This window comes from Leuciscus leuciscus, assembly GCF_965113295.1.
Source record: "Leuciscus leuciscus genome assembly, chromosome: 18".
NCBI lineage: Eukaryota > Metazoa > Chordata > Actinopteri > Cypriniformes > Leuciscidae > Leuciscus > Leuciscus leuciscus.
In genome coordinates this window covers 3,052,561-3,076,761 of record NC_138742.1, presented here as the reverse complement: position 1 = coordinate 3,076,761, position 24,201 = coordinate 3,052,561, and the positions used below count along the sequence as shown (strand labels likewise).

Below are 24,201 nucleotides of genomic sequence, written 5' to 3'. Positions count from 1 at the left end.
CCTAATTATTTAATAATTTTATGTATTACTCTATGTCCCTCGTACAAAGTCAATTGTTCTACTCATTGTTAATTTCAAATGTCAGTAGGATTTATGTTAATTGAATGAATGTTAATTGTTGTTACTTACAAAATAATAATAAAAAAAAATTATGTATCATAGGTAAGATTGTATATGTGTGTTCCTGTAAATCCTGACCTTTCTCAGGTGTGTGCACGTACGACCTGAGCTCATCCAGGTGTTTGGTAACCGTGGCGATGACCCTGGTGTCGAGGTTGGCACAGAGCTGTAAGATATTGTTCTCTGCCTCCGTTCTGTCCTTGAATGAACCGATGCCAACCGACGCCGTCAGGCCCACGATCTGAGACAGGTGGGGTTATAAAACAATCAGGCAAAGAAAATAACATTGGAATAGAATACAATAGAACACAACAGAATAGACTGTAAAGGACTGAGACACTGAGATGGGCTCCAGCATTCGACTCTGCAGAGGACAAGCAGTTTGGAAGACTCCCATTCGGGAAGAAGAAGATTAGTGAGTGAAGAAAACTAACGGATACTATAAGGGCTACAGCCCCCTGGTCCCTCATAAAATAGAATAGAATAGAATAGAATAGAATAGAATAGAATAGAATAGAATAGAATAGAATAGAATAGAATAAAATAGAATAGAATAGAATAGACTTCAATAGATTGGCCATTCATCCACCTCAAAAAATAAAATAATAATAAATAAATAAAATAAAATAAAATAAAAACAGGACAGGATAGAATAGAATAGAATAGACTAATAGAATAATAATAGATGAATAATAATAATAACAACAGATACTATAGGGGCTACAGCCCCCTGGTCCCTAATAAAATAGAATAGAATAGAATAGACTGCAATAGATTGGCCATCCATCCACCTCTAAAAAATGTTAAATACATAATTAATACAATAAAATAAAATAAAATAAAAACAGGACAGGATAGAATAGACTAATAGAATAATAATAGATGAATAATAATAGTGAGTGAAGAAAACTAACAGATACTATAGGGGCTACAGCGCCCTCGGGACCTGGTCCCTAATAAAATAAAAGATAAAATAAAACAGGATAGGATAGAATAGACTCCAAGAGATTGGCCATCTATCCACCTCTACAGGAAAGGATAGGATATGGTGTGAATGGTGTGCTGTGGCACCTGTGGCAGAGACTGTGTGCTGGAGCTGAGTTTGGTGTCCAGGTAGCGGGTCATGATGTTGTTGTATGGGTGTTTCCCGGTGGTGTTGTGACACTCGTCCAGCAGGATGAGAGTCAGCAGGTCCAGTGACGCCACTTCTCCGCTCTGAAGCGCGTTCACCAGGATCTGGGCCGTCATAACCACGATATCATGACTCTCTATCAGCAGCCGCACCGACAGATCCATATCACCACACATACCTGTTATCCTGCAGCACACAGTGAGTGAGTCAGTGAGTGAGTGAGTGAGTGAGTGTGTGTGTGTGTGTGTGTGTGTGTGTGTGTGTGTGTGTGTGTGTGTGTGTGTGTGTGTTTGTGAGTGAGTGAGTGAGTGAGTGAGTGTGTGTGTGTGTGTGTGTGTATGTGAGTGAGTGAGTGAGTGAGTGAGTGAGTGAGTGAGTGAGTGAGTGAGTGAGTGAGTGTGTGTGCGAGAGCGTGTGTGCGCGCGCGCGTGTGTGTGTGAGGGACCTTACTTGATGCTGGGATCAGTAATGGAAAAGTGCTCCTTGAAAAGCTTGTACTGTTGTTCATAGACGTCGACCTTGGTTGCCAAGAACACGATCTTTGCCCGTCCGGGACACTTTTTCAGGTGTTGTTCACAGATGGACACGGCCACAATAGTTTTTCCACATCCTGAGGGAAAGTGGGAAAGAGGGAAAAATTATCCAAATAAATGCAATTATTGCAAACTTTTGACCGGTAGAGTAAATATTTATTTATTCATTTTTTATGTGATGTTGAGAGATGAATGTTGCATTAAAAACGGAGGCGGATCTGAATGAGAGAAAGGGACAGAGTTACAGCTGACTAAATGATTGAGAGAAGTCTGATGTTTCACCATAGCACCGTAGTTGTAACTTTAAAGGTAAAAAATGAAATAAAAAATGAAACGTGCATGGATGAATTATTCACAATAAGATCAATAACATGCATTTAGAAAATAGATAGAGGCTGACATTACATTTATTGCCCACTTTAACACTTTTTATGTGATGTGTGAAAAGGATAGTGTTAATATGTTGATATTTCATATAACCCCACTGCTTAGGAAACCCACTCTAAACCCAGCACTTTAAAAAAACTACAGACAAAAAATCCCTTCTTCCATTCATTACAAAAATACTTGTTCTCACGCAGAACAACCTCCTGGACAACAACCAATCTGGCTTCAAAAGCGGACACTCAACAATTAGTTATTGAAGCTCTGAGACTAGCAAGAGCAGCTTCCAAATCCTCAGTACTCATCTTGCTGGATCTGTCTGCTGGGTTTGACACAGTTAACCACCAGATCCTTCTGTCAACCCTCACAATGAAAGGCATCTCAGGAACATCACTCCAGTGGTTCAAGTCTTCCCTCTCAGTAGGTCCTTCAGAGTGTCATGGAGGAGTGAGATGTCTAAGTCATAACATCAAGCTACCGGAGTGCCTCAGGGCTCAGTGTTGGACCGCTTCTCTTCTCCATCTACAGTACATGTCATCACTAGGATATGTCATTCAGAAACATGGCTTTTCCTATCACTGCTACCATCTAGCTACTGGAGTGCCTCAGGGCTCAGTGCTGGGACCGCTTCTCTTCTTCGTCTTCATGTCATCCCTAGGATCTGACATTCAGAAACATGGCTCTTCCTATCACTGCTACACTGATGACACACAACCTCTCATTCCAGCCAGATGATCTGACGGTAGCTGCGAACATCTCAGCCTGCCTGACAGACATTTCCTGCTGGATGAAGGTCCATCACATTCAACTCAACCTAGCTAAGACAGAACTGATTGTGTTATCGACCACCCCAACACTTCATCACAACTTCTCCATTCAGCTGGGTTTGTCAACCATAACTCCATCCAGGACAGGAACCTTGGAGTTGTGATTGATGATCAATTGAACTCCACAGACCACATTGCTGGAACTGCCTGGTCCTGCAGATTTGCCTTATACAACATCAGGAGGATCAGGCCATTCCTATCAAAGTATGCCACAAAACTCCTTGTCCAAGCTCTTGTTCTATCCAGACTGGACAATTGTAATGCTTTCTCCTTCCAGCATCCCTGTCAAACCTCTGCAACTGATCCAGATCAGCAAGAGTGTCTTTATCGCATGTCACTCCTCTCCTCATAAACTTGCACTGGTTGCCAATTGCTGCTCACATCAATTTCAAGGCATTGATGTTTTCCTGTAGATCAACCACTGGCTCTGCACCCCTAAACCTAAACTTACAACTGCAGACATATGTCTCCAGAAGCTTGTGTTCTGCAAGTGAATGTCGTCTTGTGGTGCATCATCTTAAAGTGGCACAGAATCACTTTCACAGACCTTCACCTGGACTGTTCCCTGCTGGTTAAGACCTGCTGAACTCAACCTGAGCTGCCGAGTCTTTAACCATATTCAAGAAACGGCTGAAGACGCATCTTTATCATCAACACTTGATCCATTAATACTAACACTTACTATTCCATTTCTATTCTATCTGTTAAAAAACTTGCCATGTGTTCTGTGCTGGACTAACTGAGACTGGTCACAGCACTTACATATTATTGGCCTTTTGTTGGTTTTACTAGTTCTACTCATTTGTAAGTCGCTTTGGATAAAAGCACGCCCTGACATTTTTAGGTAAATTCAACGATACATTCTAGCATTAAAATGACTAGCAAATGGTATTTTGGTATACGAATAGCAGCAACGCTTGTGTGAATGCTAGTCAAACTCATTGGTCAGTTTAAGGTGTTTTGTATGTGAAAGTCTCTTTTGTTTGGTGTGACGCACCTGTAGGGGCGCAGATGATGGTGTTTTGCCCCTCAGCAGCGTCCGCCAGCTCCTTCTGATACTCCCTCAGCTTACGCTCGCCTGAACGCACGTATTCGCCTGCAAGGAGGGTCAAAGGTCAGCAAACATAAGAGCGCTGAGGTGAAGGTCACATGATGTCGGGCTGTGTACCTGTGAACCCGCTGGGTGTCTCTGTGACAGTCATGTTGTTGGCACTCATCAGCATGTCTTCACTTTCAGTCTCCTCTCTGAACTCAAAACTCACTGTCGTCATGGTTTCTGTCGTCATGGAATCCGCCTCCCCGTCTGATCCACAGCCAATTGCGGCCGTACTGCCTCCATCTGCAAGACATACATCATCATCATCATCATCTTCATCATTATCTTCATCATCATCATGACACAGAATGAACTGATCACCCTATTGCTGGATTGTCCCATGAGTAATCGGAAAGATATGACAATATAAGGATGGAAGATGATGATATTGTTGATGGGGGATATGAAGAATGGATGTGATTATGAATGAGTGGTTGATCACTGATGGATGTAAAAATGGAAGAAAGAATGGAGAAAGGGATGAACTGACAAAAGGATAGATGGACAGATGGATGGACGATAACATACAGACAGACAGACAGATAGATAGATAGATAGATAGATAGATAGATAGATAGACATAGATAGACAGACAGAGATAGATAGACAGAGAGATAGATACACTATATTGCCAAAAGTATTGGGACAACCCTCCAAATCACTGAATTCGGGTGTTTCAATCACTTCCATGGCCACAGTTGTATAAATCAAGCACCTAGGCATGCAGACGCTTCTACAAACATCTGTGAAAGAATGGGTCGCTCTCAGGAGCTCAGTGAACTCAAGCGTGGGACCGGGATAGGTTGCAACCTGTGCAATAAGTCCATTCGTGAAATTTCCTCACTGTTAAATATTCCACGGCCAACCGTTAGTGGTATTATAACAAAGTGGAAGCAATTAGGAACAACTGCAACTCAGCCACAAAGTGGAAGGCCACGTAAAATCCCAGAGCGGGGTATACAGTGCGCAGAAGTCGTCAACTTTCTGCAGAGTCAACAGCTACAGACCTCCAAACTTCATGTGGCCTTTAGATTAGCTCAAGAACAGTGCGTAGAGCTTCATGGAATGGGTTTCCATGGCCGAGCAGCTGCATCCAAGTGCAATGTAAAGCGTCAGATGCAGTGGGGTAAAACAGGGCACTACTGGACTGTGGAGCAGTGGAGACGTGTTCTCTGGAGTGACGAATCACGCTTCTCTGTCTGGCAATCCGATGTACGACTCTGGGTTTGATGGTTGCCAGGAGAACGGTACTTGCCTGACTGCATTGTGCCAAGTGTTAAGTTTGGTTGAGGGGGGATTATGGTGTGGGGTTGTTTGGTGGAGGGGGGGTTATGGTGCGGGGTTGTTTGGTGGAGGGGGGGGGGGGTTACGGTGCGGGGTTGTTTGGTGGAGGGGGATTACGGTGCAGGGTTGTTTGGTGGAGGGGGGATTACGGTGCGGGGTTGTTTGGTGGAGGGGGGATTACTGTGTGGGGTTGTTTGGTGGAGGGGGATTACGATGCGGGGTTGTTTGGTGGAGGGGGATTACGATGCGGGGTTGTTTGGTGGAGGGGGGGTTACGGTGCGGGGTTGTTTGGTGGAGGGGGATTACGGTGCGGGGTTGTTTGGTGGAGGGGGGGTTACGGTGCGGGGTTGTTTGGTGGAGGGGGATTACGGTGCGGGGTTGTTTGGTGGAGGGGGATTATGGTGTGGGGTTGTTTGGTGGAGGGGGATTATGGTGTGGGGTTGTTTGGTGGAGGGGGGATTATGGTGTGGGGTTGTTTGGTGGAGGGGGATTACGGTGTGGGGTTGTTTGGTGGAGGGGGGTTACGGTGTGGGGTTGTTTGGTGGAGGGGGATTACGGTGTGGGGTTGTTTGGTGGAGGGGGGTTATGGTGTGGGGTTGTTTGGTGGAGGGGGGATTATGGTGTGGGGTTGTTTGGTGGAGGGGGGTTATGGTGTGGGGTTGTTTGGTGGAGGGGGGATTATGGTGTGGGGTTGTTTGGTGGAGGGGGATTATGGTGTGGGGTTGTTTGGTTGAGGGGGATTATGGTGTGGGGTTGTTTGGTGGAGGGGGGATTATGGTGTGGGGTTGTTTGGTGGAGGGGGATTACGGTGTGGGGTTGTTTGGTGGAGGGGGGTTACGGTGTGGGGTTGTTTGGTGGAGGGGGGTTATGGTGTGGGGTTGTTTGGTGGAGGGGGGATTATGGTGCGGGGTTGTTTGGTGGAGGGGGGTTATGGTGTGGGGTTGTTTGGTGGAGGGGGGATTATGGTGTGGGGTTGTTTTTCAAGGGTTGGGCTTGGCCCCTTAGTTCCAGTGAAAGGAACTCGTAATGCTTCAGCATAACAAGACATTTTAGACAATTTCATGCTATCAACGTTGTGGGAACAGTTTGGGGATGTTCCTGTTCCAACATGACTGCGCACCAGTGCACAAAGCAAGTTCCATAAAGGATGAGCGGGTTTGGTGTGGAGGAACTGGACTGGCCTGAGTCCTGACCTCAACCCGATAAAACTCCATTGGGATGAATTAAGCGGAGACTGGGAGCCAGGCCTTCTCGTCTAACATACATCAGTGTCTGACCTCACAGATGCGCTTCTAGAGGAATGGTCAAAAATTCCCATAAACACACTCCTAAACCTTGTGGAAAGCCTTCCCAGAAGAGCTGAAGCTGTTATAGCTGCCAACTCCACATCAAACCCTACGGATTAAGAATGGGATATCATTAACGTTCGTGTGAATGTAAAGGCAGGCGTCCCAAAACTTTTGCCAATATAGTGTAGATAGATCATAAATGAATGAACAAATGAAAGAAAGATAAAACGAGTGTCTGAATATGTCAGTATTACTGGACTCCAGCAGGTCCAGTGCCTGATAGCAGCTGCAGGCGTCCAGCGCCATCTTCAGCACCTTAAACCAGTTCGATCTGTCCGAGCGCAGGAGAGTGTCCACCAGTTTCTCACTGGCAGCGATATGACCTTTCTGGCTATCCACCTGTAACACACACACACACACACAGAATGAGAGGAACGTTCATACACTACCATTCAAACGTTTTGGATCGATACGATTTTTAATGTTTTTAAAAGAAGTCTCTTCTGCTCACCAAGGCTGCATTTATTTGATTAAAAATACAACAACAAAAAAACAGTAATATTGTTAAATATTATGAGAATTTAAAATAACTGTTTTCTATTTTAATATACAGTACAGGCCAAAAGTTTGGACACATTAATATTTTTAATGTTTTTGAAAGAAGTCTCAAATGCTCATCAAGCCTGCATTTATTTGATCAAAAATACAGAAAAAAAAAAAACAGTAATATTGTGAAATATTATTACAACTTAAAATAATAGTTTTCTATTTGAATATACCTTAAAAAATAATTTATTCCTGTGATGCAAAGCTGAATTTTCAGCATCATGTGATCTATCACATGATCCTTTAGAAATCATTCTAATATTCGTGTTGGACACAGTTCTGCTGACTAATATATTTGATGAATAAAAGGTTAAAAAGAACTGCATTTATTCAAAATAAAAAAATATTTTCTAATAATATAAATCTTCTTTACTATAACTTTTGATCAATTTAACACATCCTTGCTGAATAAAAGTATTGATTTATTTCAAAAAAAGAAAGAAAAAAATTACTGACCCCAAATTACTGACCAGTAGTGGATATTGCTGTAACAAAAGATTTCTATTTTTAAAACATTTGCTTATTTTTATTTTTATATTTTTTTATTCATCAAAGTATCCTAAAAAAGTATCACAGGTTTTGAAAAAATATTAAGCAGCAGAACTGTTTCCAACTTAAAAATTCAGTATTTTTGATCAAATAAATGCAGGCTTGATGAGCAGAAGAAACTTCTTTCAAAAACATTAAAAATAGTAATGTGTCCAAACTTTTGGCCTGTACTGTATAGTAAAGTGTAATTTATTCCTGTGATCAAAGCTGAATTTTCAGCATCATTACTCCAGTCTTCAGTGTCACATGATCCTTCAGAAATCATTCTAATGTGATGATTTGATGCTCAAAAAACATTCATTATTATTATCAATGTTGAAAACAGTTGTGTACAATTTTTTTCAGGATTATGTGATGAATAGAAAGTTCAAAAGAACAGCATTTATTTGGATTAAATGAGTTTATTTGATCATCAAATCCTCATATTATAAGGATTTCTGAAGGATCACGTGACACTGAAGACTGGAGTAATGATGCTGAAAATTCAGCTTTGATCACAGGAATAAATTACACTTTACTATATATTCACATGGAAAACAGTTATTTTAAATTGTAACAATATTTCACAATATTACAGTTTTTTTGTATTTTGAATCAAATAAATGCAGCCTTGGTGAGCAGAAGAAACTTCTTTTAAAAACATAAAAAATCTTACCGATCCAAATCTTTTGACTGGTAGTGTATATAGTGCACTTCACACAACCCAAGCACGGCAGGCCGAGACTCACCGCTTTGATCTCTTCACACTCTCTGGGCTTGAGACAGTCGTTCATGTGCGTGAGCAGCTCGCTGGGCTTTATGAGCTTCGTGATCGATGGTTCGATTCTCTCCAGAAGCTTTCGGTGCTCATTCAGTTCCTCTAACTCACCGAAGTCCCAATCCTTAATGGCCTTGTGCAGACCGGTATATTCTACAGCAACACACACAGCGATTTCACAGAGATGCCATAGAAGAACCATTTTTGTTTCCTCAAAGAACCTTTCAATGGTCAGTTCTTAAAAAGAAGCGTTTTTCAGATTTTATTTACGTTAACAAAAATTTTTTCTTAACTTTAAAGTCCCCCTGTGGTGAAAATCCAGCTTTTAATGTTGTTTATATGTCTATGTGGTGTTTTTAATCTACTTTAAGACAAACCATGTGTAAGTTCATAAGTCGACACCATTGCTGAGTATTTCCTCCTTAAAACTGCAGTGAACCAAAGACAGTCTCAAACACACGCTTTGAAATCGCTGGTGTTTCTGACGTCACAAACTACCTTGTAACCAATCAGATCAACGTGTGATCGTCAACCAGTGGATCTCTGAGCTGAGTGAGTGAGTGGAGGCGGGGCTCATTTGCATATTCATAAAACCGCGCATACTAAATGAGGCAAAGGTGTCGAGTTACACTCAAGATATTTTAAGGCATGAAGAGATTTTTTTTACAAGGAAACATTTTTTAAATATATAATTTTGGTGATCAAAGATGAGTTTTAAGGGATCAAATTATTGACTACAGGGGGACTTTAAACGGAACATCTATTTACACCAGATGCAAATCTCCCACCTTGTTGGCATGGGCTATTTACACTAACTCCACCCACCACTGACTGACTGAGCCAGGCGAAATTACAAAAGAAACATGTCTGATAACAGTGGTGTGGAGAGTTCGATTTTGACGTGACGTCATTCATCGCAAATCAGCTCGGCGTCAGCGTTTATTTTAAATACAAATAAAAAAAATGGTCAAAAAGTGGAAATAAGGTGCCTAACTGGTATTTAATACTGGGAATAAACTGTTTAAACAGTAGGTTTAGGGGAGGTAATGTCAATGTCGCAATAAAGCATTTGAATAAATATAATCATATACACTGAATATGTTGTTATTGCATACTGTATTATAATGTACTACAACACAATGAGGTGCAAATATTATCTGCCACTATTTGCACTAAGTATAAAAAGAATCTAAAAACTATTTTTACAGATCGCAAAATAAAATAGTGCCACTTTCACTTAGTGTAAATAAGAGCATCTATAATAAGCTTCTGTAATCACTGATCTCACCTGAGGCGAACAGGGTGTCCAGAAAGGCCTGAAACCAGCCCTCTTCCTCTAGAAAATACATCCGGTCCAGCAACATCTGGGCAGCGGCGGTCACAGACGTCTCCTCGGCAGACAGAATCCTCTCCACCACCTCTGTGCAGAAGAGAATGGAATACACAGAATGGAATTGCCCAGTCATTTTAAATTAAACTAAAATCGTACAAACCGTTAAGAAAAAAAGTCCCACTCACTACCATATATAGCGTGAATCAGGGTTGTTATCGTTAACTAAAACTACTGTAAAAATGTATTACGTTTGTTTAGTGAAATAAATTAATTATATATATATTAGTTAAGCTAGATGAAAATTAGAAATGTTGTCTTGGAAATAAACTATATACAATAAATTAAAGCACTAAAATTATTAACTGGGAAAAACTAAACAGAAATATTTAGAAAAAAAACAACAAAAATTAATAAAAGTACTAAAAATGAAGTTAATTAACATAAATAAAAACTACCTAAAAATATCAATAAAACTATAATGAAAATAAAACAACACTGGTGTGTGTACAATATAGTATTTTTTTTTTTCTGTATGATTCCTACATTACAAAAAAAAAAAAAAAAAAAATTAGGCTACTAAAAATTATTCAAAAAATATATATATCTGGAACATTCATTAAATTAATTTTTCATTTTTATTCAAAATCTGCAAGGCAGTGCTATGTTGTCTGTGAAAAAGTTTAGGGGGAAAAACAGTTAATAAATAAATAATACAATTAATCTAAATTAATTAAAAAATATATATTTACATTTTAATTGATAATATTTTGGGGTCATTTTATCACCACCAATAAGTTACAACAATCATATAGGACATAAAAGTCTTTTCAGGGTGTTAATAGTCCTGCAGCCACTCTCTGATTATTTAATACAAATCATTAAACACAATACAAATATATTTCTGATATAGAATTTCCAATAGGACTCTAATCAAATATCAACAGATGTATATTTTGACTAAGATGACAAGTTTCTGCAGGTTGTATGGAGCTGATTACCTGCTGCTTAACTCACCTTTGTCAAAGTGCGTCGTCAGGAAGGTTTTGATGAGTGACGGTCGTAAAATCTTCGCGATATAGTCGCTCAAGCGCCGCAAATTCTCCTTTTCCAGCTCGTACATTTTTGCGGCGATTGGGGACAGTCACAGCAGGACTGATTATGATGAAGACTGCTTATGATTATAAGTCCTGACTGAGCCTGAGCTCACGACATCGGATCCAGAAACAAAAGCGAAACCAAGCAGGACCAGCCGCTTCCTCAGCCGTCTCAACATCCAGTGAGCGGTCTATACAGGCGTGTTCAAAGCGCCTACGATGCCCAAAACTGCGCTCTTGTTAGTCAGCTCACGAGGATTTAACACACGGCCAACACTCCTCACTGTGTCAGTTCCTAAGTGCTGGGAAAGCCACAACAACAATTGAGAATTTCAGCGAAAATGAAATCAAAAGTGTCCCTTTGACGAGTAAATCCACAAACTCCTTAAAGGGGAACTCCCAAAATAATTTCACCTCAAAGGCTGAAGGCTACTTTGGAAAACATGTCTGATAATAAATAATAATATTGAGGTAACAAATATAGAAGTGTGGTGTGGAGAAGAATTAATTCCACAGTATGAAGCTATGATTCCTACATAAATAGGCTACATGTCTTAAAATATACGTAGTTAAACTGTATAACTGATATAAAAAGCACAGAATTTTACTTTTTAATCACAGGTTACAGTCCTATCATAGGCTTTATTTAATTTTTAGTTATATTTAATATAACTGCATAAACTTTTGTTGATCACATCTTGTTTTTAGCGATAATTCAATAGCCTGAAAAAAAAAAAATATATATAGAATATATAGAATTTTTTTTAAGACGCTAATACCTCATACCTCGACGTCACTTTCCCGCGAGAACACACTCCCTCAGCCGGACTGAGTGGCAAAAAATCCAGTAGCACCTCCCTGCAGTACACGAGATCCAGGGGGCGGAGTTGGATCCAGATATAAGGGGTGGAGATTGGTAGGTTTAGGTATATGTAAGGTGGGAGGAGTTGGATATGGATCCAACTCCTCCCCCTGGATTTCGTGTTCTGCAGTGAGGACCATCTCAAAAAATCAGTGCATGACTGGATTTAATGGGGGAAACTGCGAAAACGCGAGTAAAACAAACGATTATCAGTTTAAACTATAGTGTTCCTTACAACTCAACAAATATATTGACATGATATTGGATGTTGACATGCAGCATGTTTCCTGACATAGCCTATATATGTAACTGATTTTGACACCAAGGAAATAAAGCAAATTTGCCTGTGAACGGATTCAGTTGTGATTTTTCGAACCAAATAAAACCAGAGAGTTTTTTTTTTAAGTGAATGATCACAAAATCAATGTTTACTGATGATATATACATTTCTTCATATTTGAAGCATATATGAAGCATGTCACATCTAATGAGATATGGTAAAACAAAACAAAATCTACAATTTAACATTATTACAAAATAAGGAAAGTAAAATGTTTCTGTTTATTAGTGTTTCTGTTTCTTAAAATTTAAATAAACAATGGTTATTTGTGGCCACCGGTATTTTGCCAACTGTTGTTCTTTGCTAAGCCAGTAGGCTACACTGTTGGTTCCATTTAAGGCTCTAGTAAACAGGATTTGGTAATCCTGAAATTTGGTATTTGGATCACAGTGATCCAATCCAAGGTTCCTTTAAAAAACTGGCATAAAAGTAAAATGGATCAGGTGATCCTGGATAGCAAAACATGGGATTTACAAATCCGGATCAATTTGATCCAGATTAAATTTTTTGAAAAACTGGGCCCAGGTGATCAGTTACATCAATGTTATGTCATTATGTCGTCCAGCAATAACACTTGTATAGTGAATTGAAACCATTCAATTATGCAGATTATAGGATGACAAATATTTAATTGATGAGTTGTAAATACAATATGTAACTACAATATATAGGTTAAGCTTTTACCCCAAAATTCAGCATATTGACACAAAATGATAGCAGCAAATCCACCTTTCTCTGCCTGGAGTCCAGTTGTTTCTGTCACTTGCAGCGATCCATTCGGCAGTCTGTAAAAATATACCTCAGATTTCTTGTCACATCTAGTTGTACAGTCAATCTCAAAGCTCTTTCCCATTTTAGACGTGTTTTTTGCGGCATTCACACTGAAAACCAATTCTGCCGCTCAGTCTTTTTGCCACTGTTATAGAAAACATTTTTTTTCTTTTTTTTTTTCAACATTGTTTTAAGCATTGTTTCTCTTCTGGAATTTATGAATGTTTGTACACCTGACGTAAGCAAGACACAGTAAGACAAATGGTTAAGAACCTTTAACTCTTTAGGTATGGAAGATAATTTAGCCAAGGTGGGGTTAGAGGGGTCACTCTATTCTACATGTGATGTGGATGTGGCCATGCTGGGTGAGTGGAAAACTACAGAGGAAAGACCTTGAAGAAGGCATATAAGAAAGGAATTTCCTGGGCTGGGTGTCAGGTCTAGCTCACGTCACGGGGGGTAGCTGCTGTGATTTTGTGACTAAGCCTCTTGCAAGAGAATAAATATCTTTTAAAAAAACTATTTGATTCTTGGTGTGTCTCTTATGCAGTGATGATGATTGTTTAATTATTGTTTTTGCCACAACACCACTCAGTGCATGCAACCGCAGTCACTTTGGCCGATAGTGACTTCACACGCATACAACCCTCTATTGAACTAAGGCCTAATCCTGATTCCTGGCTTAATCTAAGCCTTGTCTGTGAAACCTTCATAACTATGTGATTAGCAATAAATAAACAAAATAAATGAATTAATTTGGCTATTTGAGGCAACAGTTTTGACAGCAATTAAATTTCAAACAAACCGGCTTCCAACTCTACCAAAGACTATCAAAGCCTGATACTGTAGTCAAGCTATTAAAGCATTACCTGGAAGACACAGGGTTCATCACTCTTCTCTATCCCAACTGGTTAAAACACAACACATCACAATCATGAGCAGGTCACAGAATTGATGAACTAATTCAAAAAGAAAGACAAACCGATTCAGACGCTAGGATTGTACATCTATTAAATGCATTTATTGATTGTTGGCTGACATGATGGACAGCTATTGTAAAGAAGGCTCGTTGTGTGTTCAGTAGATATGATCAGTGAATTATATCTCCAGGGTGTCACCATAGTCCCACATACACAAGCCCAGAGTATGCGTAACGAAGGCATGGAGGCGCACGTCACCTGTTCCCTGAGTTTAAAGAAGACACAATTCTCAAAGTTCAGTGGGACTGAATAACAAATGATCAACAGTGGTTCTCAACCAGTGAGTCTGGTCCCAAAAACAGATGTCTGGTCTGTTCAAAAGCAGAAAATGCAACTAACCATATCACCAAGTCCAGTTAGCAATGCTAATCAATTTTGCTATATATTTTGCTCAGTTGGTCAAAGGCCATGTGTCTTCTGAAACTAAATCGGGGACCCGAACCAAACAAGTGGAGAACCACTAGTCTAGATAGTAACCCTAATGTATTTGCTGCTACAAAGGGTTAGAGTAGAGGTTAAGGGAACAAGGGTTACCATCCAGACATGACTGTTGTTGGGTTGTGGCACAGTAAGTAAGCACCAGATTCGAGGAAGAGGATCACTGCAACTATAAACAACATGAACAATAATAATAACATTGGAAATGACACAAAAAAAAAAACGTCTGAATGTTTCATAAGCATCTGTTCCCAGCAGAAATCTTTAAATGAGATTATAAAAACCTCTAGACTGGCTAAGGGATTCAGATAAGCATTATACAAGTAAGAAAATGTCTGTTTCAGTTCTAGCTAGCAATGTTGGTCACCGGCTCTTGCGGCCCGTCTCCGTCCGTGTTCCTTTTCTCCAAGTTTTCTGCAACTCCTCTTGTGTCTGATTGGTCTCTTCGAGGGATAGAAGCTCGCTCCTGTTGGACGTGAGAACTTGCGTAAGGACTCGACCTCGCCTCTGGTAGGAATTCCTCAAGATCTTGCAGTATAGTTTCAAGCAGTCTTGTGTCCGAAGGTGGGGCTGGTGACATCGAAGCCATTGGGAAGGGGTCAGGCACAAACTCTTCGTGGTTACTGGCATCCGCATTTCGGGAGCTGTCGGAACTACTGCGGTCGACTACGTCCACCACATAGTCGTCCAGGTTTAGTGTGCGTTCGGTGGTTGGGTCAGTGCGGACTACGGGACTCGAGGACTCGGATTGAGGATTTGAGGAGGTACAACTCAAGTTCTGGATCATATCTTGCCCAGGAGTCCCGTCCCTTGGCTCAACATCTGCAGCGGTTTGGTCTATAATATCCATGACACGGTCCAGGCAGTCGATGGTACGGTCACTGTCGCTGTCAATCGTGATTACAGTGGGTGAACGGAGTTCCCTCTTTCGCTTTCTGTGCTTCCTCTTCCTCCGCTGGTGCCAATGCGGTTCGGGTGCCCTTCGCTCGTAGATGATCTCCACACTGGGAGATCGTTCCCTACTGCGCCGGCGCCGCTTTTCCTTGGTTGCAGTTCCATCCTCGTGCAGCCGCTGGGCCGCTCGCTCCAAGTGCCGGGTTTTGTACTTGCGTTTCCCACTTGGTTTGTCCAGGCAGGACCTTTCGGATTGCGAGTCGGCGCTGCTGCTACTGATCGCTCGCTTGCGGCGTTTACGACAGCGCTGTGACTCTCTGGGATGGCGGGAACTAAGGAACGAGTCCAAGTCGGGAGACCTGCTTTTCATTTCCCTGATTCTCCTCTTCCTGGAGTAGGAAGGAGACTGTGAGAGTTTCTCTCGCACGTGGCACGAATGCTCTTGGCTCGTGTTGTTTAGAGAGGTGGAGCAGTCGCTAGCGTTTGATCCCGAGACAGGGCTGTCGCTCCAAATAGACACCGCGGGACTCTGACCGGACCAACTTGGAGGCGAACGTGTTTGGGTTGGCGAGCAATCTGGGGTCTTGGCGTGCCATGATTGTTCTAAACTCTTGGCTTTTTCTTTACTGACTGAGCGCCGATGTGAGCAGTTTTTGCGTCTCCCATGCGCTTTGAGCTCAGTGTCATCTCGATTCTGCCGTAAATCTGAACCATCGTTGGACGGGTGAGCACGGCAGGACAAGTAATCGGTCTCTCTTTCTCTGCTGTGTGAGTCCGAGTGTGTCCGCTGGGGACTGCATGAGGGAGCAAGGTCTGGGGATAAACGCAGGTTCATATGGGACTGCGAAGGGAGCTCCATTTGGGATGTCTCTGATTTCGTTACTGTGGTTGTCGTCTCCTTATCGGCTGCCTCCTGCTCCTCTTCTTCAGACGAATCCGAGGAGAGCTGGACAAGCTCTGGGGTCCGTTCGGCCATCGGCTTCACGTATCCCACAATCAGGCACTCTTCCTCTTCGTTATCTTCCCCCCGTCCAGCTGACACGCTGCTACTTGCCGCAGGCCCAGTCATGTCAGGGCCGCTGAAAGGCGGGGCTGTGCTTGAACTTGGCTCCGCCCCCTCATCCTGTGATTGGCTAGAAGAGGGAAAGAGGGTTGAATAGGAGGGACCAGGTGTCTCGTCATCCCACGCTGACTGACTCAGCAAACTTTCCGTTCCACTTGCATTGGCAACGGATGCAAGGTGTTCCTGGACAGCAGAGGGATTCTCCGTCACATTGTCCTCACTGTCATTACCATCATCATCATCCTGTGAGAAAAAACAATGCAACCATTAAGAATGAACCTCATAAACCACAATAATGCCCTTCTGCTGTTCTCTGACATTATCTGCTTACAATAAACAGAAACAGTGCCAGAACACCTCATAGGGGATGATTTCAAGAGAACAACTTAAATTATGCTCTGCTCATTACACACAGCTATCATATGACTTACTATATAGAGATATATAGACATACTTAATATCATTGACATTTATGAATTTGGTGAATTACCTTTTCCAAAGTGAATTATTAGTTACATTACATTATATTAGTTTGTGTATTCCCTTAGAATCTAACTTATGGTGATACAAACACATACTCTACCAGTGGAAGAAAAGACAGTTATGGTTGGGGATATTTGGTCATATCTGGAGCTTGACACCCCTCGGTCACTGCATTCAGGGTCAATCCATCTCTAGTGCTCCAACAGAGGTTAAATTTTTTACCTCTATTTACTAGTATTGCAAAACCACTCGTTTTTTATTTTTATTTAAGGCGGCTGTCTTTGTTTGATGGCCCACAACAAATTTCAGGGTTGTATGAACGTTTACGGAAACCTCAATATTTCCGCTCAGGATTGTCCAAGTTCCTCAAACAAAAACTGATCTATAGAGCACATTATAAGTACATATATAAATGTTTTGCACATTCTTGTTCCTTAAACAATAATTAGTTCCAAGACAAGGACCCTTTTGGAAGTTTACTTAAATTAAGAAGAAAGACCCCTTGTAGAGGAGAATTTTCAGCTAAGATTTGGAGCCAAATTGCAGGATGAGGAAAAATTACGGATGCTAACATCTTTCCAGAGAGGTCTATTAGTAAAATCTGTTTACTTTAGCAATCCTTGTTGCATTATATGCCAACGGTGACAGGTCAAAAATAGGAAAAAGAACTTTGTGTTTTTAATTTAAAGTTTGTATGTCTGCAAATTGTTGATTTTTTCCCCCCATTTTGGTCGAAACCAAATATGGGTCACTTTGCATACAGCTAATACTTACTGTATTTAATGACGACATTGGACCATTACATAAAAAATGTGGGGACCAGCTTGAGAGCCACTGTTTTAGACTGTTTTTTGGAATGACTTTTCATTGCAAGGAAAACAGTAAAAGTATGAGAATTCTGCTTAACATCTTAAAATAATAAAAGTTATACAGAACAAATGAAGGCCGTTTGCAGTATTTCTCCATTATTTTCATTTTTAATCTTAATTACAAATCCAAACGTTGATAAAGTTACTGAAAAGGCTTTTTCTGCATTGGATTCTCTTTGTACACAGTACAGTAATTGACGTTTTCACATTTTAACACAATGAATAAAGTATTATTTCATTAATTTCTTCTAAATAGAATTATATTAAGTAACTCTAGTGAGTGGCAAAACATTTAAACATATGGTACTAATCTAACGTTAAAGGACAATATCACAAGTGTCCTCACAGGGGCCATTGCATTGTATGTAAATATGATATGAGATGCAACTTCAATAAACTGAAACTGAAACAATCATTTTCAATTAAAACACACCACTATCCACACAAACAACTGCATTCCTCCACTTTTCTTTTGTATTCAAATATTTACACAAGAAATCCAGTGGGTCACACCGAACTTCCATCAATTATGTTGCCTTATTTTTCTAAATGTGAGGAAAGGTGTAGTATTCTTTGCTTTACCCAGGGCAGAAAGTCATACATTCAACTATGAAACACTGTAGACTTTAATTATGCATTTATGGTGAAATTACTGCATGTTCGTGTTTATTTTGATGCCAAACAATGTGCAGTCACTTTATTTCTATGCATGCAGCACAGCAATAACATACTTGACGTTGACGTGTAAATGAACGGCCAGAACGCATTAAAAGTTTTCGGTTGAAAGCGGTGTCGTATGTAAGCATCCCCTAAGTTAACAACTACTGATATTTACGACGGAAACGAATCAATCAGAAAACTTACTTAAGCTGGACAATTACTTTCTTCTAGAGTTGCTGTCCAGCCAAAACAATCTTTGTTGCATTAATTTCCTATTATCACTGTAAAGCTGCTTTGAAACAATCTGTATTGTTAAAAGCGCTATCTAAATAATGGTGACTTGACATGAGTGTGAATGCTCTAACATTTTACATTTACATTTAATCATTTAGAAGATACTTTTATCCAAAGTGACTTACAAATGAGGAGAGCAATAGAAGCAGTTAAACTTACACTAGGACAACAATATGTAAATGCTGTGACCCTTCCCAGTTTGGTGTTACGCAGTATATGTAAAAAAAAAATAGATATAGAGTAGAAGAGAGGAGAAAAGACAGTGTTAGTATTAATGGATCAAGTGTTGCCGAAAAAGATACATCTAACAGGGCCACTGAATAAAAAAATATGCACCAATGGTCATGTGTGAAGGGTGTGTTAGTCGTCACTAAATGTAATGTTGCCCAGAGGTGTCTCACCTCAGAGATGGCGATAACGGAAAGGTCCGAGCTGCTGCCCTCCTCGTAGCTGGGAGCGGGACAGTCGTAAATGGCCTGCTGGTCATACGTCTCCATGTTGAGGGTGGAGCGAGCGAAACTCACCAGCTCGTGCAGGAAGTGGTCAGTGCGCGCCAACAGGAAGGGGCGGAGCTCGTCCCGAATGGCCGAGTCCTCCATGTTATAGTTCATAATGCGCGAGATGATGATGTTCTGCACGATGTTCACCAGCGATCCGTGCGACCCGTACAACACCGTGAGCTCGCGTTGCAGCCAAGGCAAAAGTCGGCGCAAGCATCCAGGGTTTTGTCGTAAGAACGACGCCGAAATATCCCTTTGCCGACCAGCGTCTCTCGCGTTACGCACACGTACGCCAGTCCTGTACAGCGCACGCCGGAACGAGACAACATCCTGGTCCCGTAAGCGTCGCAGGTTCCGCCCCTCGCCCCGCCCTTGCCTGCGCGCCGTCAGTCGTAGCACCATTTGCTGCACGTCTTGGTTATCCGTTAGCCCCGCCGCGTCTGTGAGACTGCCGAACATGACTTCCTCCATTGGTGGTGAAGACGAAGGGACGGGTTGTTGCGCTCTGTGGCTCCGCCTCTCTCTGCCTCGAAGGGCTCGGGGGCGTAGCACTCGCTGGGGCGCGTTGCTAGCGCTGGCGTTAGCCGCCGCTCCATTCTCCACCGGCGGCACCACGAACTCCTTAAAATCTTTTTCCCCTTTGACTGAGTGGTATATGGAGTGGAACGGCTGCTTGCACAGCGGACACTCCGCTTTGTTTTTGGACCACTCGTGGATGCAGCGGAAACAGAACTGGTGCAGGCAGCGGTCCAGCGACGCCACGTTATTGAAGCCGTCGAGGCAGATGGGGCATTTGGAGTCTGGCGACGCGTTGGCCAACAAGCGCTGAGAAGATTTGGCAACGCTGTCTTTCTTCCTCACACGCAACTTCATCTTAGTGGGCGCCATCATCTACGGCACACACAAAAACATCAGCTCAGCGTACAATGTTAGTTAGTTCCCTATAGTACGTTGTATCCAATGCAACTTACAATGAGGAACATTACAAGCAATTTATTACACGAGTCAACAACATTTACGTGACATTTAGTTCCCACAAACTCATTCGAAATGAAGAAGAACGGCAAAATATTAAATACCATGGATGAATATTTACTGAGGAATCCACTATTTTGTAGAGAGGGTCAAAATGCCAATTCTCACTAAATTACAAGAGGAAAGGAAGGTGCGAGCGACGGGATGTGGCAGCGGCACAATAATCATTTTACATCAATTATCTTGTTTTTATAATCGTTAGAAGCCTAAAAAAAATTTAAAAATGAATTACGATTAATTGCACAGCCCTACATCACGGTTCGGTGCATAATACAGTCAGTCACAGGCGATACACACTCTAAACCAGAAGGGGGCGCACATTGTTTGTAAGTCAGAACGGAGGCTCACTATTGGCCAGCATCACACGCATCACACACACATGACCAGCGTCGGCCAATTAGTGAGCCTCCGTTCTGTACAACCCAGAAGCGCTGCGCTGTTACACTACGTGAACTCACTCAGAAGAAAATCAATAGTTGAATAAAGTTGTATACACAAAAAGTATTCTGGTCACTTGATAAACTTAAGGTTGAGTCACTGTAGTCACTTGAACTATTTTAACGATGTCTTTACTGACTTTCTGGGCCGGCAAGTTTCAATTACAGAGAAGCCTATGGAGGAGTGAGACAGCTCTCAGATTTAATCAAAAATATCTTAATTTGTGTTTCGAAGATGAACGAAAAAAGAAAACTTAGCATTGGGGATTTGTTGCTCTTTCCTGTTGTACCAATCTTGTATCGAAATGTGACCCAAAAACCGAGGTACGTACCGAACCGTGACTTCTGTGTACGTTAAACCCCTATTTTATACATATATATATATATATATATATATATATATATATATATGACATTGATGGCATGTAATATGACATGTCTTCAACTATACAGTAAAAAATTACAACAAACTCCATGTACACCAAAGACGTAAGGATTTTTTCTGTAATTATTACTCAATTGCTTCACTAACATAACACTACCAGCAGCGAGTTTGGCATTAGCATGGTATATTTAAAGTACTTGGGGATACCATGTAAATACACCGGTATATGAATCTTGTAACCATTTAGTTCTACACTTTACATCAAAACACCACGGTATCTCCATCTAATATCATCACAATACCATAGTAGAGTCACAGTTCTTTTTAAGGGTTAATGCGACATTTAGTGCACATTTACATACATTAATAATAATAATAATAATAATAATGATTCAAATTAAGATAATTCAAACAGAAAACAGTGACGTCATCGAACACCGCAAACACTGACATTTTGTTCAAAATGACATAAAAAATGTGACATATTTAAAAAAAATAATCATTTACATTGCTGTCGGTATTTATCGAGGATCACTAGATATCTCTCTCTTGCCTTCAAAGCAACGATTATTAAACATATTTATCGATAATAGACGGATACATACGTGAAAATAAAACAAATAGAGAGTTTTATGAAACAGACTCTCACCTGATCATCACCTCCTCATTACAAAGCCTCAAAACCACTGTAAATAATCCAAACCGCCCACAAACACAACTATATCACATCCGCGTGATATCCGTAATGATAAACACGCAAAAGAAAAGAAAATGTACATTAAAAACCGATGAAAGTGAAGGAGTTTCGCACTGCTGTTGAGAAACAGAACACAGAGCAGAGCCTCATCCGGCAGGCGTCACGCGCACGCGCGCCCCCCAACGGACCGGAGCGGTACTGCACCTGCAGCGTGATCACGTGACGGCAAGCGATTTCTTTTCTTTCTTTCTTTCTTTCTTTCTTTCTTTCTTTCTTTCTTTCTTTCTTTCTTTCTTTCTTTCTTTGAAACAAATATATAAACTATAACTAAATAAATACATAAATAAGGTTCTTGAATAGTAAATGCAGAAATTCGTCATATAAGAAAAAAACATGCTTTTAGAAATCATAGTTTTGGCTTAAAAAGTCACATTTGTGAGATGAAAAGTCAAAATGATATGAAAATCATAATTATACCTTAACAAGTCAAATGTATGAAATGAAAAACTCGGAATTATAAAATAAAAAGTCTAAACTATGACGTAAAAAGTCTAAACTACGACATTAAAACAATGAAATCATGAGATAAACGTCTAAATTATGACACAAGTGTATTTTTACTTTTTATGTGCCAAACATGATTTTACGTAATTTATTTTGCAGTTTTGCTGAATTTGTAGAAGGACTTTAGGAAAACTACTAAGAAAAATGCCCTGGGTGAACCGGTAGTGGAATGAAAAGTACTTCCGGTCGTGATGTCATGCTAACTGCGCTAACAAGCAGCTTTGAGTTTCTAAATGTAAAGATTAAAGTAAGCAGACATAAGATCATGCTCGTCAGTCGACGCTGTTTGGACAGAATATTCTCGATCGTGAGTATCAGAAAATAACAGCTGCGAATGACATAAACTTACAGACGATTTGGGTATTTCAATAAATTATTGATGATAAATATAGCTGGCTATATAGTAATTTAAGACTGGTAGTTATCGTTATAAAGTTACTTTACTACCATGACAAATAAGATAGTGTTCTGTTTCTATTATAGCTTTATTAATATTTTAAGGATTTTTGTCTTATACTATTTATATATTTTATATATTATTTCAGCTTTGTTCCAATGAACGAAAACGATAATTGTTTTAGATAAAAAAAAATAACAAGACTATATAATCTTATAATTCTTCTTTAATACTAGCTTACTTAATACTTGATACTAAGCTGCAGAACTAGAAGATGAAGACAGTTGATTGTAATGTTCAGTGAAGATATCTGATGTTGTGTGTGTGTGTGTGTGTGTGTGTGTGTGTGTGTGTGTGTGTGTGTGTGTGTGTGTGTGTGTAGGTTCTTCTGGCAGTGGTTCTGCTGTCCTGGGGCTTCGTGATCTACGGCACACGCATCGCTGCTCAGTGGGAACTGGAGAAGAGACAACAGATCAAACAACAACAGACATGAAAGATGATTGACAGCTCGTCTGATGGACTTCAGTCGTTACACACTCATCTAAAGCCCAAAAAACCTCATGAAACCAGCAGAGATCTGGAGATTTTGGAGAATATCTTGTATAATGTGTGATTTATCTATTTTTTCATTTGTTTAATTCAACGATGTAAATTACATTTTGTAATATATGTATTTCAAACAAAAAGGCTTTTCATCAATTTTTGTATGTAATGATTATTTTTATCTGACTCTGTATAGTTCGGTTCTTTTCTAAAGGAAAAAAAATGTATTTAATAAAAAATATTTTTCCATGGTGACATTTTTAAAGACTTTTTTTTTCAAACAAAAATGTTATTTTTTATTAATATTTGTTTTATTAATGAATTAACATTTTTTAGACCTGAAACTGTATTTTTGGTAAGATTTAAAGATTTTTATTTAATAATAATAATAAAAAAATTAAAAACTCATGAAGACCAGCTGAGATCTGGAGTCAGACTGAATCAATGGCAGAAATGTGTTTAGAATTTCTTGCATAATGTTTGTGGTAACACTTTACAATAGGGTTCATTAGTTAACATGATCTAAGAATGAACAATTCTTCTTCAACATTTACTAATACGTTATTAAAATCAAATGTTGTATTGTTAACATTAGTTAATGCTGTGAACTAACATGAACCACTGTATTTTTATTAACTAACATTAACAAAGATTAATAAAAACAGTAACAAATGTATTGCTCATGGTTAGTTCATGTTAATTAATACATCAAATAATGTTAACTAATGAACTTTATTATAAAGTGTTACCGTGTTTATTTTATTTTTTCATTTCATGATGTAAATACTTTGTTATTTTGTTAATATGTTTTTCAAACAATTTTTTTTTAAACGCTTACATTTTGAAATATATATTTCTCAAACAAAAAGGTTATTTTTCTGAAATGATTATTCTTTAGATCTGCCCCTGTACTTCTGCTACACTATGAGGCCAGTAGGTGGTGTAGTGCACTAGATATGCACACTACACTGCGCTTGTGTGGAGA

General features: G+C 40.1%; 2 protein-coding genes and 1 long non-coding RNA gene across 3 annotated transcripts in view; 1 reads left to right on the top strand and 2 right to left on the bottom strand.

Moving 5' to 3' along the window:
• The window catches only part of rigi (RNA sensor RIG-I), a 26,086-nt gene extending 14,217 nt beyond the window's left edge, over window positions 1-11,869 (bottom strand). The window contains exons 1-10 of the mRNA XM_082145551.1: window positions 11,791-11,869; window positions 10,925-11,306; window positions 9,866-9,997; window positions 8,549-8,730; window positions 6,920-7,064; window positions 4,165-4,335; window positions 3,994-4,092; window positions 1,703-1,862; window positions 1,192-1,438; window positions 199-361 (exon numbers count right to left, since the gene is read on the bottom strand). Of these exons, the coding sequence (XP_082001677.1) occupies window positions 199-361; window positions 1,192-1,438; window positions 1,703-1,862; window positions 3,994-4,092; window positions 4,165-4,335; window positions 6,920-7,064; window positions 8,549-8,730; window positions 9,866-9,997; window positions 10,925-11,030 (1,405 nt within the window). The 5' untranslated portion in view covers window positions 11,031-11,306; window positions 11,791-11,869. The remainder of the gene's footprint in view (window positions 1-198; window positions 362-1,191; window positions 1,439-1,702; window positions 1,863-3,993; window positions 4,093-4,164; window positions 4,336-6,919; window positions 7,065-8,548; window positions 8,731-9,865; window positions 9,998-10,924; window positions 11,307-11,790) is intronic.
• A 2,107-nt stretch (window positions 11,870-13,976) lies between these two features.
• toporsb (topoisomerase I binding, arginine/serine-rich b) lies at window positions 13,977-21,885 on the bottom strand. The gene is made up of 3 exons (XM_082144585.1): window positions 21,665-21,885; window positions 19,060-20,049; window positions 13,977-16,595 (listed from the first exon to the last, which is right to left on the bottom strand). Exons 2-3 carry the CDS (start codon window positions 20,047-20,049, stop codon window positions 14,742-14,744), a joined length of 2,844 nt encoding a protein of 947 aa, XP_082000711.1. The 5' UTR covers window positions 21,665-21,885; the 3' UTR covers window positions 13,977-14,741.
• A 567-nt stretch (window positions 21,886-22,452) lies between these two features.
• Window positions 22,453-23,753, top strand: LOC309481009. Its single transcript, XR_014199826.1, has 2 exons — window positions 22,453-22,583; window positions 23,056-23,753. It is a non-coding gene; the product is annotated as an uncharacterized lncRNA (long non-coding RNA).
• The last annotated feature ends 448 nt before the right edge of the window (window positions 23,754-24,201 follow it).